Source organism: Trichosurus vulpecula, chromosome 4, assembly GCF_011100635.1.
Source record: "Trichosurus vulpecula isolate mTriVul1 chromosome 4, mTriVul1.pri, whole genome shotgun sequence".
NCBI lineage: Eukaryota > Metazoa > Chordata > Mammalia > Diprotodontia > Phalangeridae > Trichosurus > Trichosurus vulpecula.
In genome coordinates this window covers 299,653,220-299,674,538 of record NC_050576.1, presented here as the reverse complement: position 1 = coordinate 299,674,538, position 21,319 = coordinate 299,653,220, and the positions used below count along the sequence as shown (strand labels likewise).

General features: G+C 37.4%; 1 protein-coding gene across 1 annotated transcript in view; it reads right to left on the bottom strand.

The window, feature by feature from the left end:
- The window catches only part of ICA1L (islet cell autoantigen 1 like), a 63,556-nt gene that overhangs the window by 34,279 nt on the left and 7,958 nt on the right, over positions 1 to 21,319 (bottom strand). The window contains exons 3-8 of the mRNA XM_036753374.1: positions 13,583 to 13,706; positions 11,941 to 12,139; positions 9,976 to 10,101; positions 8,743 to 8,841; positions 6,863 to 6,948; positions 1,210 to 1,256 (exon numbers count right to left, since the gene is read on the bottom strand). Of these exons, the coding sequence (XP_036609269.1) occupies positions 1,210 to 1,256; positions 6,863 to 6,948; positions 8,743 to 8,841; positions 9,976 to 10,101; positions 11,941 to 12,139; positions 13,583 to 13,706 (681 nt within the window). The remainder of the gene's footprint in view (positions 1 to 1,209; positions 1,257 to 6,862; positions 6,949 to 8,742; positions 8,842 to 9,975; positions 10,102 to 11,940; positions 12,140 to 13,582; positions 13,707 to 21,319) is intronic.

Here is a 21,319-nt window from a genome sequence, read left to right as displayed (position 1 = left end):
GAAATCAAGGGGATGCCAATCAATTAGGGAATGGCTGAACAAGTTGTGGTATATGAAGGCAATGGAATACTATTATTATAAGAAATGGGGATGATAAGGACTTCATAAGAACTTGGAAAACCTACACAATATAATGCTGAGTGAGCAGAGCAGAACCAGGAGAACATTGTACACAACCACAGATATATGGATTCTGTGATGACTAACCCTGATAGACTTGGCTCTTCTCAGCAATACAAGGTGCAAACACAACTCCAAAGGACTCACGATGGAGAGTGCTATCTACATCCAGAGAAAGAACTGTGGATTCTGAATGCAGATTGAGGCACACTTTATGCTCGCCTTTTTTTTTTTTTTGCTCTTTTGTTTTTGTTTTGTTCTGAGTTGTTTTTTTTTTTTTTTGGTTCTGTTTCTTCTTTCTCATGATTCATTCCATTGGTCATAATTCTTCTTTACAACTTGACTATTGTGTAACAATGCGAAGTTATATGTAGAAGATATATTGGATTCCATGCCGTCTTGGGGAGGGGTTGGGGAAGGGGGGGAAAAATCTGGAACTCAAAATTATGTAGAACTGAGTATTGTAAACTAAAAATAAAAAATCTCAAAAGAAAAAAATATGCATTTTTGCCTATGTGTCCAGACTTTAAGAACACCCTGCATTATTGTACTAGAAATTTGCTACATCATTATTGTTTAAATAACGCTTATTTCTTGAAAAATCTTGTAGTTAGTTATAGCTTTATGTGGTAACTAATTGATCTACATATACAGTAGTGGTAAAATACTGGCTTGAACCCAGGGTTTAGATACTGGCTTTAACATTTCCTGACATGAGCTTAGACCAATCATTTTACCTAATTTTATTACGATGGCAATTTTGTCACATTATTATTTATTATGTTATTGTGGCATTACAATAAAAGTATAAATCTTACAAAATATCTAACAAAACTTAAATCTTAATAATATAACCCTTATTTATCTAGTTCTCAATTCAATAGAGTTTAAAGTCCTAAGAGGACAGAATCTCCTAAACAAATATTTCTGTTTCTATGATCAGCTGCTTTCAAGAGAAGATGAAATAAGGAGACTATTTAGCACATCTTTCTTGCAATGAAGCTTTAAATATAGTAATCCTTTTTAAAGGATTTTTTATGGCATTTAAATATGATCATGAAAAAGAGTATATTCAGTTTGTCATCTTACCTGTTTCACTTCCTTTTTCACTTGTTTCCTCATCCAACAAAATCAGCCTGGGCAGCCAAAACAAAGATGTGAAAAATTTTGGTTAAAAGATTGTTATAAAAGCATTTGATTAATTCTCTCATGCTATTTGAGTGGAGAAGATGGAGAGGTTTAAGAGATGGTTAAATGGCAAGATGTAAAGAACTCATTAGGCTTCAAATCAAGTTAGAAGTAACCCAAGGTGGTGACTCAAGGCTCTGTGATGTTTAATATTTTAATCAGTGATTTGGATAAAAGCATAAGGGGCATATTTTTTAAATTTGCAGATGACACACAGCAAGGAGGAATGGCTCACATATTGGATAAGAGGTTCCAAAAAATCTTGACGAATACTGAGAGTCAATTCTAGTAAGATAAAATTGGAGAGATAAATGTGAAGTCTTGCACTTAGATTTTTAAAAAATCAACTTCATAAGTACGAGATAGGGGAAGCATGTTTTGACATCAGTTCATTGGCTGTTGGGGGACTCATACATTAATATGAGTCAATAGTGTGATATGGCAGCTTAAAAAAAGGTGATGCAATTTTAGGCTGCCCTAAAAGAAGCATAATGTCCAGAATTAGAAGGCAATCATTCCACTGTATTCTGCCCTGGACAGACCACATCTGACACATTGTGTTCAATTATGGCTTCCACATTTCACGGGTGATGTTCATAAACATCTAGATTAGAACAATCTGTAGAGTAGATGGTTTAAAGGTCATACCATCTGACTATCAGTGATATGGATAATTAGCTTAAAGAAGAGACTTCAAGAGAAAAGATCCATTAAGAACTCTGAAGGTCTGCCACATGGAAGAGGAATTAAACTTCTGTTCTGAAGAACAGGAATAATGGATAGAAGTGGCAGAAAGGCAGATATGGCTCAAAGTAAGGACAATTTTGCAGATAATTAGAACTATTCAGAAGCAAAATGGCTTGTTCAGGAGGTAGGAGATTTACTCTTACTAAATATTTTCAAGAAAGGCTTATCACTTGTGTATTCTGTAGAGGTACTATAAGGATGGAATTTCCTAAACAAATACTTCTGTTTCTATTATCAACTGCTTCCAAGAGAAGACTGCTCAAAATTCTTCAAATAGAAAATGAATAAGGACATCTTTCTTTTTTTTCTTTTTTTCCCATATTTTATTATTTATTTAATATTTTTAGTTTTCAGCATTGATTTTCACAAGAGTTTGAGTTACAAATTTTTTCCCCATTTCTACCCTCCCCCCACTCCAAGATGGCATATATTCTGATGGCCCCATTCCCCAGTCAGCCCTCCCTTCTGTCACCCCACTCCACCCCCCCCCACCCAATCCCCTTTCCCTTTACTTGCTTGTAGGGCAAGATAGATTTCTATGCCCCATTGCCTGTATATCTTACTTCCTAGTTGCATGCAAAAACAACTTATTTTTCTCTCCCCTCTTCCCTCCCAACCCACCTTCCCTAAGAAGGCAAGCAATTCCACATAGGCCACATGTGTATCATTATGCAAAACACTTCCACAATACTCATGTTGTGAAAGACTAACTATATTTTGCTCCATCCTATCCTGTTCCCCTTTATTCAGTTTTCTCCCTTGACCCTGTCCCTTTTCAAAAGTGTTTGCTTTTGATTACCTCCTCCCCCTATCTGCCCTCCCTTCTATCATCCCCCCTTTTTTATCGCCTTCCTCCTTCTTTCCTGTGGGGTAAGATACCCACTTGAGTGTGTATGTTATTCCCTCCTCAGGTCAAATCCGATAAGAGCAAGATTCACTCATTCCCCCTCACCTGCCCCCTTTTCCCTTCCAACAAAACTGTTTTTTCTTGTCACTTTTATGTGAGATAACTTACCCCATTCTATCCCTCCCTTTCTCCCTCTCTCAATATAATCCTCTCTCATCCCTTAATTTGATTTTATTGTTTTAGATATCATCCCTTCATATTCAACTCACACTGTGCCCTCTGCCTCTATGTATGTGTATATTCCTTTCAGCTACCCTAATACTGAAAAAGGTCTCATGAATTATACACATCATCTTTCCAGGTAGGAATGTAAACAAAACAGTTCAACTGTAGTAAGTCTCTTATGATTTCTCTTTCTTGTTTACCTTTTCATGCTTCTCTTGATTCTTGTGTTTGAAAGTCAAATTTTCTATTCAGCTCTGGTCTTTTCATTGAGAAAGCTTGAAAGTCCTCTATTTTATTGAAAATCCATATTTTGCCTTGAAGCATTGTATTCAGTCCTGCTGGGTAGGTGATTCTTGGATTTAATCCTAACTCCTTTGACCTCCGGAATATCTATTCTGATTGTGTTTCCACAATACTCAAATTGTTTCTTTCTGGCTGCTTGCAGTATTTTCTCCTTGATCTGGGAACTCTGGAATTTGGTGACAATATTCCTAGGAGTTTTCTTTTTGGGATCTTTTCGAGGAGGCGACCAGTGGATTCTTTCAATTTCTATTTTACTCTCTGCTTCTACAATAGCAGGGCAGTTTTCCTTGATAATTTCTTGAAAGATGATGTCTATGCTCTTGTTTTGATCATGGCTTTCAGGTAGTCCAATAATTTTTCAATTATCTCTCCTGGATCTATTCTCCAGTGTAGGGAGTAAATCGAAAGGGGGGAATTGTAGGGAGTTAGTGCCGACCCCAGGGCTGCTCAGACCCTAGCGCTTGGCCTGTTTCCTGGGTAAAGCCAGACAGGCTTAGTAGGAGTTGGAACGGTGAGGCGCCCGGAGGAAAGACTTCCGTCCCTAGCAGCCCCCCTCCCACTCTGGTAGCCATCCTTTCTCATGCAGGCAGAGTCCATTCACCAAGGACTCACAAGCCCAGAAGGAGGAACCCAGCTAGCCACTACCTAATGCTCTTGAACCAGTGCCTAACACAACAATGCTTTGATACTTTACTTACTGAAACATCTTTGATACTTTACAAGGGCATCCTGCCCCATGCCTCACATAGCTCATACAGCTCTGATATCAGCTGGCTACATGTCTGAGCCTTCCCATGCCTCCGTAGATACTGTAGGACAGCACCCCGCTTTGTTCCCATACTCCCATGGAAACTACTACAGCCCTAGTTTTTCCCACACGCTCGTAGGAAACATAGTTTACAACAATCCAGATTCTTCCCACCAGATATCGATCTTCCCATGCTCTCATCCCCTTACCCCTTGAACACCTGCTTCTGCTTATGTAGTGCAAAACCCTATAAAACTGGATAATGTCTGCCAATAAATTGGAGTTGTATCCATCCTTGACTCCCGCCTCATCATTGCGTACTGAGATAGGGATACTTGCTGGTCAAGGACCCCTAACACTCCAGGTCAGTAGTTTTTCCAATGAGATATTTCACATTGTCTTCCATTTTTTCATTCCTTCGGTTCTGTTTTATAATATCTTCATTTCTCATCAAGTCACTAGCTTCCACTTCCTCCTATCTAATTTTTAAGGTAGCATTTTCTTCAGTGGTCTTTGGGACCTCCTTTTCCATTTGGCTAATTCTGCCTTTCAAGGCATTCTTCTCCTCATTGGCTTTTTGGAACTCTTTTGCCATTTGACTTAGTCTATTTTTTAAGGTGTTCTTTTCTTTAGTATTTTTGGGGTCTCCTTTAGCAAGTCATCGACTTGTTTTTCATGGTTTTCTTGCATCCCTCTCATTTCTCTTCCCTATTTTTCCTCTACTTCTCTAACTTGCTTTTCCAGCTCCTTTTTGAGCTCTTCCATGGCTTGAGACCAGTTCATGTTTTTCTTGGAGGCTTTTGATGTAATCTCTTTGCCTTTGTTGACTTCTTCTGGCTGTATGTTTTGGTCTTCTTTGTCCGCCAAAGAAAGATTCCAAAGTCTGAGTCTGAATCTGAGTCTGTTTTCGATGCCTGTTCATGTTCCCAGTCAACTACTTGACCCTTGAGCTTTTTGTTGGGGTATGACTGCTTGTAGAGTAGAGAGTACTTTGTCTCCAGCTTGAGGGTCTGCGCTGTTGTTTTCAGAGCTATACAGCAAGCTCTGCCACACCAGCGCTCCTTGTCCCCCAAGAACTGCCAACCAGGATTGCGGCCCAGATCCAGGCAGGGCAAAGCAGGCTTTGAACTCCCACTGTGATCCGCCACTTAATTCCTCCCAGCAAGTGGGCCTGGTGCCAGAAGCAACTGCAGCTGTAGCTGTGGAAGCAGCCTCAGAGCTGCACCACCTCCGGTGCGGGGTGGTAGCCAACCACAAACTCCTTTCACTCTGTCCCCTGCAGTTTTCCCACTAACCTGCTCTGTTGTCTTTGGTGTTTATGGGTTGAGAAGTGTGGTAACCGCCACAGCTCACTGATTCAGGGCACTAGGGCCTGTTCTGCCCGGCTTCCAGTTTGGTTGGTCCTGGAACAGCCCACGCTGGGCTTTGTTCCTCTCCACTCCCAGCTCCGTGTGATAGACCCTTCCCAGCGACCATCCAGGCTGCCCTGGGCTGGAGCCCTGCTTCCCTCTGCTATTTCGTGAGTTCTGCAGCTCTAGAATTTGTTCAGAGCCATTTTTATAGGTGTTTGGAGGGATCTGCAGGAGAGCTTAAGCAAGTCCCTGCTTTCCAGCCACCATCTTTGCTCCGCCCCCCAGGACATCTTTCTTACAATAGAGCTTTAAATATAGATAATCCTTTTGAACAGAATTGTTTTAGAAAAAGGATGGACTCTGAGGTTCTTTCCCACTTTTAAAATTCTGGGTTTCTGTTAAAATGCATGGAACTCAAGAATCCATGGTTTTCTTATGGTTAGGTAAATGGAAAGATATGAAGAAGTACCATGAAACTTTTGTCCAAAAGTTCCCTTAAAATAATGTATTTAAGAGAATTTCCAAAGAGTGAGATCTTCTATGATTCTACATTATACATTCTCTTACATTATACAGAGAAATTAACCTTCATATCAAGAATTCTGTTTAATTTTGACAGTTTGACTCAAAACCGTGAAATTAAAACCATACCTTGACATATGAAACACAGTTTTTAACCATTGAGAGATTTTTTTGTTGTTGCTGTTCGATTGATTGTTTATTTTGTTTTTACAAGCACACACTCAATTATGGGGAGAAGATAGGAAATGGGATTAAGGAGGAGCATATAGATAAACAGGAAGACTGTAGAGATGATGGTTCAGTTCCTAGTCCCTAGAATAGAACCTCCTCAGGTGCTGCATTCTCCCCAACAAAATAAGAGAGGTCAGCAATGGGGTGGATATTACAAGGTCTCAGGGCGTGTCATATTTTTATCCAGGTGAAATCTCATCAAGGGCAGCCTTAAAAGAAAATAAAAATGAAGATGTCAAAAAGAACAGCATAAAGCCCATGGAAGTGGTAAGAAGTGTTGTTCTAGCATAGTTAGCCTTAGCTTCTCCTGTGTTGCCCCTACTTATTATCTTTTTTAGCCATTATGAAATTCTAGCCAAGGTAGTTCTCCCAAAGAGATCACCCAATTTGGGATCAAAGGTGATCCTTCTAATTTGCTGTCCCCAGTTATGGCTTTTTTGCCTATTACCTTGAAATAGAAACTTAAGAGGCTGCAAAATAAAGTATTTAATGTTCATCAGAAAAAAGCCATCAAAAATAGAATTGACAATGTATTAAAATGGTATTCAAGATTATTATATAAAAATATTTTCTGCTTACTTGTCAAGATTAGTAGTAAGAAGACTATTTTCTACTTTGTCCTCTTTGTGTTCTTCAGTGAGCTTGCTTGGAGACTCTTTGAGTCGCTAAAATAAGAAATCAAATTTAAAATACATAAAGGAATCATTTTCCCCATACAAATAAAATAAGAGCAATTCTTGTTAAAAACATAATATGGAAATAATTGTAGAAAATGCACAGTGATATATGTCTGGGAGATTTTGCTTGAGTTATTTTTCTAATGGTGATGATGGGCTAAACTAAACCATCCACATTCTTTTGCTCAGCATATATTGTAAAGTAGGTAGGTGACCATAGTGTTTAAAGACTGTACAGAATACAAATGTAAGAAGGAATCTCTATAGGCAGTAGGATTCTCCAAAAGGCTCTATTTCCAGATGATATTGTATTGATTGCAGTAAACTCTAGAAAAGTACAAGGTCTGTCCAATGAAACTGGTGATTCCTCAAAAAAGATTGGCCTAACAATCAATACAGAAAAAAAAACCAAATGAACTAAATGCCTAGTGTCCAGACCCTGATATAATACAGAAATAAGTTGTAACAGCAATCAATTTTATTAGTATAAACATCTGGGACAAATACTGCCAATGGACAATGAATTGTCTGGGCCAGAAATGAATTGGGAGAAGACAGTAAACTGGATTGCATTTAAGAAGGTAAACAGTGTTTTATTTTTTGTTTTTCCTGTTTTTAAACAATCCAATGCTGATCTCAGAGCAAAAAGTCATTTGTTAATACAAATGTGCTCCTAAGAGAGCTATATCTTAAACTATCATACTCTCTGATGAATAAAGGTTACCAGTGAGAATAAGTAGGTTGCAGCGTATTTTTACTTATTTACAAGAAGTAGCATATGGCCTATCATTCAGGAAATGTATGAATGGAAAAGAAGATCGGGATGTCATGTAAGAGTAAAGAATAACAGATACATCCAACAACACAACCTAAGGAGCATTTATGTGCCTACTATGTGCAATGAAATGAATAGCTCAAATGCTGGATCAGGACCCACGAAATGCAAAAAAAAAAATCTAGAGGAAGGTCTTCAGCACCTCAGAGAAATCTTTTCTGGAGGATCTATGAGAGAATGTAGACAAGAGTTGTGCAAGATAAGAAGATACAAAGGGAGTAGCTACATAAGTAAGATTGCAGAGGCATTGGATATGGAAGGATATTTGATATAACAGTTGGCATTCCTCTTATGTACTTAACATTACAGTTTATATTATATTTGTCTGTGTATATGCTTTTCTCCCTGCCTTACCCCACCCCCCATATTAGACTATAAGCTCTTTGAGGGTAGGGATCAAGTCTTATTTGTATCTCCTCTAGTCTCAGTACCGTGCATATAATAGAAGATTCAAAAATACCGAATAAAGGCATGAAAACACACATACTCCCCTATTATGTATATCTTTAATATGAAAATATCAATTACTTGTTACAGAATTGAAATAGGTTAAGCAGACTATATACTTTGTGCTTCCTTTTCAAAGAAATCCTGAAAGAATGATATGTGATGTATCAGAGGTATAATAATGGGAGGGAATTCTTTATTTTTTTAAATCTAGAACATGCTCTATAGGATGCCCATTACAGTATTGCCTATCACATGAACCACTTTATCATTTTCTATTCTTTTCCTTCTTACTTTTTCCTCTTTCACACTTTTTTCGTAACTTTCTTCCTTCCCCTTCCTTTCTTCCTTTTTGTCTACTTATAACACAGGCTCTCCGGTGGCATTCTGATGTATTTGCTTAGACCAGTTGGCAAGTCCAAAGGAGGAAAAAAGGTTCAATGATAAACAGTTCAATCTTCTCCCCGAAACTACATAAAATAACATTGACAGAACTTCACCTTTAGCGCAACAAAGTCATAGGGATGGAAGCCGGTAAATTCTTCATGGATTCTGGACATCATTCGAGCTGTTTTCTCCCAGAAGCTAAGCAATGTTCTCTGAAGAAAAAGGTAACAGGACATTACAGTTATACTTTGTCTAAATGTTTTGTTAGTGTTATTTTCCTCACTATCATAATCGATGTACAATTTGAAGAAAATGTGATGAAGTTTATTAGTCCTTCCAAATTTTGGCAATAAATAAACCAATTCAAAATAGTAGTACTTAACTTCTGGGTATATGTACTGTACAAATAACTGCTCAAAAGCTTCCAAAAATTAATTATATGAAAGAAGAGAAGGAAAAATGGTAGATTAAAACATCTTCCAAGAAATTCAGAAAAGAATCACTAAAATCATCAATCTGTACAGAAAGGGAACACATGTGCAATCATTATGTTATTATGCATGCATGTGCTTATAACTAGCCAGGGTGAGAAAAGTCATACCGATAGCTAAATTCTTTCTTCAAAGGCATGCATACACGCATACATTTGGTGCACACACTGCATGCACACCCTCACCCCCACATGGGATTCATGAGTGAATGCACAGGCATACACACACACACACACACACACACACACACACACACACAAGCCGTTTCACAAGTCATCTGTTTACCAGTCAACACTCACTTAATTACTTAGAAATGGATTACCCTGGTTCTTTACTTCTCTCCTTCCAATTGTCCTCTTTTTGGTGTATTACACAGAAAAGAGACAAAACTCTAATTTGTTGTGTCCAGATGTGGATTCCTGAGTGACTCAGCAGCACATGGAATTATGTATGTTCCTCAGGGTTGGAAAAGGCTTCCTTTCCAATAGTTTGCTATGCTTTTTCTGTACAACTGCTATTTTCCCTACTGTCCTAAATGGAAATTTTAATAATTGTGAGTTACTGCTATCTCATTTCATATTGGGCTACTTATTGTTGTGGCTTTGGGTAAGCCATACTAAGATTTGTAGCCCATTGTGATAAATAACAGAGAGCTGGCTTCATTCTAGAGAAGACATAGTTCTAGGCTTGAACTATGCCAAAGTCTAATAGCAAAGCCAAGCACAGCAGAGTTGAGAGGATTCTTTCCAGTTTACTATGTAATTTACTTCTTTTTTAACCCCTTAGTCAACTTTTAAAAAGAAATCTCACCACTCCTCTTTATTGCAAGGACATGCTGACCATGGAGTTGGGTACCTGGTAGGTAGTGAGTGAGTGGGATAACAAATTGCAGCGACTGGCTCCAAGTAAGTCCACCTTCTGACAAACATCCATCTTTAACTTGTCAAAAGAAGCTTTGGTGTTTCTCACTTGGATTTGCACCTAATCATAAAAAGGCCATAATATTATTGCCAATAACAGACCACAAAGGTAATATTTCTCTGTGTGTGTGTGTTTGTATACACACACATTACTTTAATGACTTAAACATTTAGCAGACATTAAAGTAGGGTATTGGGAAGAGGAACTGTATACCTTTATTATATTCTGACATATATGTTATGTATATTAAATATAAGGTCTATGACTAAAGATGATGTGTGTTGTAGAGAAATCAGATTTTATATATATATACACACACATACATATATACATACATATATATACATATATATACATATATATATATATATATATATATATATATATATATATATATATATATATATATATATACAGGGTGTTCCTAAAGTCTGGACACATAGGCAAAAATGCATATTTTCATGAAATGAAATGGATGAAATTTTCAATATTTTATTTAATCAGAATATTAACAAATAACATCTTTAATATGATTTCCATCATTTGTGATGCAAAGGTTGATGTGCTTTGCAAAATTCACATGAACTTGATGCAATAACTCCATACTGCCGTCAAGTTTAGCACATTCACTCTTTATGCGTTCAATCAAGTGTGTTGCATCTGTGATTTTCATTGAGTACACCTTCTCCTTTAGCACACCCCAGAAAAAGAAGTCAAAGGGGCTAAGGTCTGTTAAAATTCCAAATATTTCAAAATATGCATTTTCCCGTGTGTCCAGACTCTAGGGACACCCTGTATAATGTTTTCATACCATTACAAAAATAAACAAGGACTTTTTGTTGTTGTTGTTCAGATGTTTTTCAGTTGTATCCAACACTTCATGACCCCATTTGGGGTTTTCTTGGCAAAGATACTAGAACAGTTTGTCATTTCCTTCTCCAGCTCATTTTACAGATGACGAAATTGAGGCAAACAGGGTTAAATAACTTACCCAGGCTCACACAGCTAGTAAGTGTTTGAGGTCAGATTTGAACTCAGAAAGATGAGTCTTCCTGACTCCAGGCCCGGCACTCTATCTGTTGTGCCACCTAGCTACCCCAATCAAGGATCACAATTCCTTTTCACAATATCCTATGTTTTCTGCTAAATATTTGTGTCATATAACAATGGACTATGTAAAATACACAACAGCAATACACAATACTAAGAACTGTAGAAAGGGGAATAGAAGCTTCAGAGAATAAATGATACTTTTAAGTGCCATTAATAAACATTTTACAATGTATACACTATAAACTCAAATGTTATGAAGTTTAGATATAGTAATCTGCCTGAGGTTTGGTATAAAATATGTTTTCATGGAAAGTCATTCAAAGGGCTATAGAATCTGATGGGGTAATAATATTATAGCCTCTTCATTTTTTTCTTATATTAATAACTGTTTTAGATTTATTTATTTCTAGTTTAAAAAAAAAGCTTACCCAGAAATAAATCATTATTTAAAAAAAAGAAACTATGAGTCCAAACAAAAAAAAGACCAGTAATGAAGAATATTTTTATTTTGTTTTTTGGGGGGCGGGCAGGGCAATTGGGGTCAAGTGACTTGCCCAAAGTCACACAGCTAGCACATGTGTCAAGTGTCTGAGGTCGGATTTGAACTCAGGTCCTCCTGACTCCAGGGCCAGTGCTCTACTCACTTGCGCCACCTAGCTGCCCCACAATATTTTTTATTTCAAAGAGATTAATCGAACAAAAGTGCAATGAAGACAAAGACCCACGAGTTTTAAGTACCATATAAGATATAACATTTTTATTAAAATACAGTGATGTTTTAAATTCAGCTGGTCAAGTTAATTGTGGTTTAAAGCATATACCAATACAGGAAAAAGGTTTTCTTACTTTTCTGAATTTTTCCATTTGTTTGGATGTGTCTGGGTCTAGTTCTTGAGATATATCTTTCATCCACAGCAAAGCCCCTCTGTATTCTGTGCGGGCCTGCTCCATTCGATTGATCGTCATCAAGGTATCAGATACTGCCCTCTGACTAAAAGTTGCTACTTCTTGCTCAAGACGAGACAGAGGAGTACATAAGGCTAATCTAATGATAAAAATAATTAGATTCAGAGGGACTAAATGAAACAAAAACTAGAAACTGAGGGAACCAAAACACTTCCATCTCTAAAACCATCTTGGAGAACACGTAACTAGTGATCATTTTTCCATACATATGGCACTACTTTAAATTGGCCAAATCTGCATTATCTGCAAAGAAGTCACTTTATTAAGTATAGCAATTTCAAAATATCTAATAGCATAATGGATATATTAACAGGAAATTAATATACCAAAAGGCTAAAATAAGCAAGTTTTTAAAAAAACTCATTCACTGATTTGATAAAGGAGGTGTCTACACCTCCATTTTTACCATCCCTCATTTTTGTAACACTGTAAATCAGCCATATTATTCAGGTAACAATTATAGTAAATGCATCACTTAAATTTCTCAAACAAATACTACTTGTACAAAGTATACTCTATCTAACACAAAAGTCTTTCATTTACACGGACACATAACCTGAGTATACAAAGGCAGATAAAATACTCAAAGAGCTAATAAAACAATCAATTTCTAAGCAACCAAAGAGGCCTATAAAGCACACATCAAGTCAAAGCAATTTGTTACATTTTTCAACATTGTACAATGCATGTCATCACTGATCTGTCCCACCTTATTAAAGAATTTTTCAAACATAAAACCACAGGATCTGAAGCGGGAAGTCACCTTAGCAATCGTCTAATCCAACTCTCCATTTCATAGATGAGAAAACTGAAGCCCTGGGCAGTTTCATAAGCTGCCCAGGGTCAGTGAGTCAATAAATCATGGAGCTGGAATATAAACCCAGGTTTTCTGACTTCAAATCTAGTTTTTTCCCCACTTTCTCAGATCATCTGCCACAGCATCTTTTGATTCCAGGTTTCTTTAACTATGCGACCACAATGAAATAGTCTTTCTTCCTTTAATTAGGACTGCTTTTCTTGTTCTCTAAAAAGTTAAGGAATTTTGGCTACTCTGAGTAAATGCAGCATAAGATACTTCATAACTTCTTTTATACTTGAAAAAGTATGATGTGACAAATGTAATTTATGGCTTAAAAGGAAAATAATTTTACATTTAAGGTAAGTCAAAAAAGAAAGCAATAAAATTTTATAAATAACTACATGTAAATTTATATGGTAAAGTAATAATTACATATTTAATAGGGCAAGGTAGACTATTAAAATGTTAATATCATAATTATACCTTGATTATATAAAATCATCAAAGAAATTTAAATTCAATACCAAATTCTCCTTATAGAAAACAAGCTACTGATGATTTCAACGTTTTTGAAAATAACGATTTTAAAGGAATGGAATGTTTATAAAATATTTATATGCAACATTATAATTTCCCTATTATACTTGTATTATATCTTAAAATACAACACTAAGTATACTAAATATGATAAAGATGAAGAAAACACTGATTTAAAAAAAAAACCTTTGGTTGGCTGAAGAACAGAGTGTCTTGCCAGTGGCATCCATCATTTTGCCAGCTTGAGTTATATCCTGTTCTGCTTGAAACTTTAAAAAGAGCCCCAACTCATGTTCTTCTTCAGATATAGCTAGGAAAGTAAAAAAAAAAGCCAGTTAGCATAATTATTTTATTCCAGTGCATATAAAAGCAAAACCAAAATACACATTTATCTACAATATGAGATAAAGAACCCACAGTTCTAAACTAGACAGAGATCTATCAATGAAAATGCCTTCTTTTTGTTATCTTTGCTTAGCTCCTAAGGGAAAATTTGTTCACTGCTATTGTGCACTCAATCTGGCCCCAGCTCTCAAAATTGTAATTCCTCCTTTGCATTCAAACCCACTACACCACTTAGGGTGCTGGTACGAACACCTAGAAATTTCCTATCGATTGCAGGAAAAGTGTCTAAGGGGTTAAAAAAATCCAATGGCCTCTCTTTCCTTGGCATCTCTAACACTTATCCTTTTCCCCCCTCTTTTCTGACTGCTCCTTCTAGGTCTCCTTTGCTGGTTCATCTTCCTCCTCCTAGCCAATGTATGTTTTCCCCAAGATGTTATCCTCACCTTCTCTATCTCTCTGCTTTTTCTTTGGCAAGCTCACTTGTTCCCCAAGCTAAACTATTATCTATATGTACCTGAAAATGGTAGGTCAAAGGGGACAAAGATGTACAAGAGAACAGAATAAATAGGTGATTTAAGGAGGAATGTGAAAAAAAGTTATTAGACTAGGAAAATATGGGGGATGGGCTGAGGTCATAATGAGAATAAGGTACAAGTAAGGAACAAGACTGGAGGATGATTAGGAGACAGTCAGAGAGGAGGATTTCCTGGTTCAAGATTTGGGAGAAGAACACAATGAACCAAATATAGTTGGATGACTTGGGGCATTATTTAAAATCAGTAATGTTCTAAACTTGATAGTTGTCCTTGCAATATTTTTCAACAGCTAGGCTAAAATAACTTGGAAACCAGTCTTCAAAAACAGCTTTAGTCGCCTATGTTTTATGTGACTGACAAGGACCTGGAAGAGATCAATGGTTGTAGCTTCTCAGAGAAAGAGAATTTAGAGACCAATAAAAAAAAGGATTAACTTGAATTTAAAATCCCCTTTTGCATTATCTCCCAGTAGAAGTGTTAGGCAATTCCTTAGACACATTAAATCCAGGTGGTGTTTTTTCTTTCTTAAAGATGAAAGTCATTATGCCCAAAGGGCTATAAAACTGTGCATCCCCTTTGACTCAGCAATAATACAACTGTTTGCCAAAGAGTGAAAAGGAAAAGGCCCTATGTGTAAAAAATATTTATAGCAGTTCTTTCTGTGGTGGCAAAAAAAAATGGAAATTGAGCAGATGCCCATTAATTAGGGAATGGCTGATCAAGTTGTGGTATATGATTGTAATGGAATATGTGCTGTGAGAAATGATGAGCAGGATGCTTTCAGAAAAATCTGGGAAGACTTACATGAATTGATGCAAAGTAAAATAAGCAGAACCAAGGGAACACTGTACAGAGTAATGGCAATATTGCATGTTGATCAACTGTGAATGACAGCTATTCTCAGCAATACAATGATCCAAGACAATTCTGAAGGACTTATGAGGAAAAATGCTTTCCATTTCCAAAGAAAGAAGTGATGGAGTCTGAATGCAGATTAAGTATACTTTTGGGGGGTTGGGGTTTTTTTTGGCCTGTTTTCTTTTGTAACATGGATAATATGAAAATGTTTTGTATGACTGCACATGTATAATATATATCAAACTACTTATCTTCTCAAGGAGGGGTCTGGAAAAGGAGGAAGAAAATAAGGAACTCAATTTTTTTAAAAAAAAAGAATGTTAAAATTTTTATTTACATGTAATTGAGAAAAAATTAAATTAAATATAAGTTGTGGAAGGCATCCTTGTCCAGAATAAGCCTATTTCATTAACATAAAAAATATACTGATCTGTGAATCCACCTTCTTTCTTCAAAACATCAGAATATTTAATTGCTGCATCCTCATGTGCTCTGACTACCTCTCCAGTAATTTTAATGTTATACAATTAAACTTGATTTTTAAAAAATTATTATATATTTAACATTTTTAGTTTTCAGTATTGATTTTCACAAGAGTTTGAATTACAAATTTTCTCCCCATTTCTACCCTCCCCCCCACTCCAAGATGGCATATATTCTGATGGCCCTGTTCCCCAGTCAGCCCTCCCTCCTGTCACCCCACTCCCTGCCAATACCCTTTTTCTTTACTTTCTTGTACGGCAAGATAGATTTCTGTGCCCCATTGCCTGTACATCTTATTTCCCAGTTGCTTGCGAAAACTTTTTTTTTGAACATCTGCTTTTAAAAACTTTGAGTTCCAAATTCTCTCCTTTCTTCGCTCCCCACCCACCCTCCCTAAGAAGGCAAGCAATTCCACATAGGCCACATGTGTATCATTCTGCAAAACACTTCCACAATACTCATGTTGTGAAAGACTAACTATATTTTGCTCCTTCCTATCCCATCCCCTTTTATTCAATTTTCTCCCTTGACCCTGTCCCTTTTCAAAAGTGTTTGCTTTTGATTACCTTCTCCCCCTATCTGCCCTCCCTTCTATGGTCCCCCCTTTTCTATCTCCTTCCCCCTTTTTCCCTGTGGGGTAAGATACCCAATTGAGTGTGTATGTTATTCCCTCAAGTCAAATCTGATGAGAGCAAGATTCACTCATTCCCCCTCACCTGCCCCCTTTTCCTTTCCAACAGAACTGCTTTTTCTTGCCACTTTTATGTGAGATAATTTACCCCATTCTATCCCTCCCTTTCTCTCTCTCTCAATATATTCCTCTCTCATCCCTTAATTTGATTTTATTTTTTTAGATATCATCCCTTCATATTCAACTCACCCTGTGCCCTCTGTCTATATATATAAACATATATATATATATACATATATATATATATATGTGTATGTACATTCCCTTCAGCTACCCTAATACTGAGGTCTCATGAATTATACACATCATCTTTCCATGTAGGAATGTAAACAAAACAGTTCAACTGTAGTAAGTCCCTTATGATTTCTCTTTCTTGTTTACCTTTTCATGCTTCTCTTGATTCTTGTGCTTGAAAGTCAAATTTTCTATTCAGCTCTGGTCTTTTCACTGAGAAAGCTTGAAAGTCCTCTATTTTTATTGAAAATCCATATTTTGCCTTGGAGCATGACACTCAGTTTTGCTGGGTAGGTGATTTTTGGTTTTAATCCTAGCTCCTTTGACCTCCGAAATATCATATTCCAAGCCCTTCGATCTCTTAATGTAGAAGCTGCCAGGTCTTGGGTTATTCTGATTGTTTCCACAATACTCAAATTGTTTCTTTATGGCTGCTTGCAGTATTTTCTCCTTGATCTGGGAGCTCTGGAATTTGGCAACAATATTCCTAGGAGTTTTCTTTTTGGGATCTTTTTCAGGAGACGATCGGTGGATTCTTTCCATTTCTATTTTACCCTCTGGCTCTAGAATATCAGGGAAGTTCTCCTTGATAATTTCTTGGAAAATGATGTCTAGGCTCTTTTTTTGATCATGGCTTTCAGGTAGTCCAATAAGTTTTAAATTCTCTCTCCTGGATCTATTTTCCAGGTCATTGGTTTTTCCAATGAGATAGTTCACAGTCTTCCATTTTTTCATTCCTTTGGTTCTGTTTTATAATATCTTGTCACTAGCTTCCACTTGCTCCAATCTAATTTTTAAGGTAATATTTTCTTCAGTGGTCTTTTGGACCTCCTTTTCCATTTGGCTAATTCTTCCTTTCAAGGCATTCTTCTCCTCATTGGCTTTTTGGAGCTCTTTTGCCATTTGACTTAGTCTACTTTTTAAGGTGTTCTTTTCTTCAGTATTTTTTTGTGTCTCCTTTAGCAAGTCATTGACTTGTTTTTCATGGTTTTCTCACATCACTCTCATTTCTCTTCCCAATTTTTCCTCAACTTCTCTAACTTGCTTTTCCAAATCCTTTTTGAGCTCTTCCATGGCCTGAGACCAGTTCATGTTTTTCTTGGAGGCTTTTGATGTAGGCTCTTTGCCTTTGTTGACTTCTTCTGGCTGTATGTTTTGGTCTTCTTTGTCACCAAAGAAATATTCCAAAGTCTGACTCTGAATTCCAAAGTCTGGGTCTGTTTTCACTGCCTGTTCATGTTCCCAGCCAACTATTTGACCCTTGAGCTTTTTGTTGGGGTATGACTGCTTGTAGAGTAGAGAGTATTTTGTCCCAAGCTTGAGGGGCTGCACTGTTGTTTCCAGAGCTATTTCTACACAGTAAGCTCTAACACAACAGCGCTCCTCCTTCCCCAAGAACCGCCAACCCAGAACATGACTCAAATCTAAGCAGCTCTGCACTCCTGCTCTGATCTGCCACTTAATTCCTCCCACCAGGTGGGCCTGAGGCCAGAAGCAATTGCAACTGTAGCTCTGTCCTCAGAGCTGCACCACCTCCGCTCCCCTGGGGTGGTGGCCAAACCACGAACTCCTTTCATTCTGTCCCCTGCAGTTTTCCCCACTAACCTTCTTTGTTGTCTTTGGTGTTTGTGGGTTGAGAAGTCTGGTAACTGCCACAGCTCACTGATTCAGGGCAGTAGGGCCTGTTCCACCTAGCTCCTGGTCTGGTTGGTCCAGGAGCGTCCCACACTGGACTGTGCTCTGCTCTGCTCCCAGCTCCGTGCAATAGACCTTACCCAGTGACCATCCAGGCTGTCCTGGGCTGGAGCCCTGCTTCCCTCTGCTATTTCGTGGGTTCTGCAGTTCTAGAATTTGTTCAGAGCCATTTTTATAGGTGTTTGGAGGGTCCTGGGGGAGAGCTTTAGGGAAGTCCCTGCTTTCCAGCCACCATCTTGGCTCTGCCCCATTAAACTTGATTTTTGAACCAAACAACTCACGTAGTAAGTTTCTTCACGATCCACTTTATTTCTATTTTCTTTTACTTCCTTAAATAAACTTGAAGCTTTTGCCTGAATGGCTGCTCTGCTAACAGGAATGCACTGTTTATCGCAATCTTTGATCTACACAGACAAAAGATGCTTTCTTTCTGTCATTGTTAACACTTCTGTTGCTTGTTTGCAAACCACAAAAAGGTGTTGCAAATTTTCCTTTTCCTTTATTTCACCTGCATGTTTTAAAATACTGCATACCATAGATTCAGACATCCAATATCTCATCCTATATTAAAGTTACTATGACCACGTTCATTCTGTTCAATTACAACAACTTTTTGCTATAACGTAACATAATAAATTTCTTTTTTTTGTGTGCTGGCAGTATTCTGAAGTATTCTCCCTTTCGTCCATTTTAACAGTTTTTTTAAAAAAAATTAATACAATATATGGCACACAAGAGCACATCACATGCACACGTGACAATAGCCAAGTGCAGACTGACAAAGCAGTGGTTTGTTAAAACCTTCAACTAGCTCAAACATGTCACACAAGAGATACAACTGTGGCTTGCATTAAATGTGCCTTGGTATCATTTTCTAATCCACCCTAAATTGAATTTCTCATTATTTGAACTCATGTTAATAACAATCTAGCCATAAGAAATGATGAAGGGAGCGGTTTCAGAGAAACCTCACAAGAATCGTATGAAATGATGAAGAGCGAAATTGAGTAGAACCAGGAGAACAATTTATAAAGTGAAAAAAAATTGTAAAGAAAAACAACTATGAAAGACTCAGGAACTCTGATCAATGATCAACTACAGCTCCAGAGGACTTAAGATGAATCATGTGACCTCCTGATATGTCTACCCAAGAGTACAGATTGAGACATACTTTTTGGGAAATGGCCAATGTGGGAATCTTATTTTGCTTGATTAGACATGTTTGTAACTGGGGTTTTGTTTTCCTTTCTTTCTCAATTCAGGGGTTTGGAGAGAGGAAGAAAGCAGGAGAGAGCGAGAGAATAGACTTTGAATAATTGAAAAAAAAATTTTAAAAACCCCCAAAATCTGGTGCCAACCTAACCTTCCAGTCTTATTTCATATTACTCTGTCTCTTCATGTACTAAACATTTGTACTAGCTCTTCCCTAATCTCATCCTGATTCTCTTATCTCTGTGTATTTGTGCAGGCTATTAACAATGCTTGAGCCCTTGGTCAGTCTCTTTCCTGACTAGCTGCTATTTGGATTAGAGATAGACAATATGGTAAAAGGAAAGTCTACAGCCCCAAAATGAGGCCAAAAAGTGGGCCGTGCCTTTGTTCTGAGCCACTCTGTATTTAATATTTACTTTTTTAGATGGAGGCTATTGGATATGGCTGAGGCAGCTAAGGCATAGTGGATAGAGTGTTGAGTCTGGAGTCAGGAAGACTCATCTTCCTGAGTTCAAATCTGGCCTCAGACACTAGCTGTGTGACCCTGGGTATGTCACTTAACCCTGTTTGCTTCAGTTTCCTCATCTATAAAATGAGCTGAACAAGGAAATGGCAAACCACTCCAGTAACTTTCCAAGAAAACCTTAAATGGGATCATGAAGAGTCAGACACAATTGAACAACAACAACTGGATGTGGCTAAGACCTTGTGAACTTTGAAAGGTCAAGAGAGTGAACCACCGAGTCCAGGAGCAACATCCATGCCAGGTTTGGTGGCCAGCCAATCAAAGAAAGATCTCTGAGGATCCAGCCCAGTGAAAACTGAGATATGGATTCATATATGCATTGGTCATTCCTCGTTTGGTAGTGAATTCAGTATGATGAACGCTATGGAGAAACTGTATTGAGTTTAAGCCTACTCTTCTCAGGGCCCTTGGTGGTATAGGGGAAAGCGCACCCCCATGTGTTGGGGGAAATGTTTGTACTTTTGTTATTTCTATATTTGCAAAGTAAAAGTCCCTTTGAAAAGATTAAAAAACAAAACAAAAAATCCAATGCTTGTAAATACTATGATTTCATCTCAATCTACTGAAATTTTTCTCTGCCTTCTCCATCTGTGGTGTGGATTCTTCTATAAAAGCCTTTCCTGATTATCCTAGCTGGGGTCAGGGACCCTCTCTCCTCAGATTTTCTTAGAACAATTTTTTTTGGATTTCTCTTTTGCTTTTATAACATTCCATTTCATATCATATGTCCTCTATTATACTGTAAGCTTCTTTTTTCATTAATTAAGATTTTTTATTTTTAGTTTACAACACTGAGTTCCACATGATTTTGAGTTCCAGAATTTCCTCTCCCCCCTTCCCCCTTTACCCCTTCCTCCCCAAGACAGCATGGAATCCTATATATCTCCTACATATAATTTTGCATTGAACTTATTTACACAATAGTCAAGTTGTAAAGAAGAATTATGACCAATGAAATGAATCATGAGAAAGAAGAAACAGAACCAAAAAAAACCCAAAAAAACAAAAACAAAATCAAAAGAGAAAAAAAAAACAAAAGAAAAAAAAGGAGAGCAAACAGTTTGCCTCAATCTGATTTCAGTCTCCACAGTTCTTTCTCTGGATGTAGATAGCTCTCTCCCTCATGAGTCCTTTGGAGTTTTCTTTGAACCTTGGATTGCTGAGAAGAGCCAAGTCTATCAAGGTTAGTCATCACAGAATCCATATCTCTGTGGTTGTGTATAATGTTCTCCGAGTTCTGCTCCGCTCACTCAGCATTATATTGTGTAGGTTTTTCCAGGTTATTATGAAGTCTGTATCATCCCCATTTCTTATAGCACAATAGCATTCCATTACATTTATAT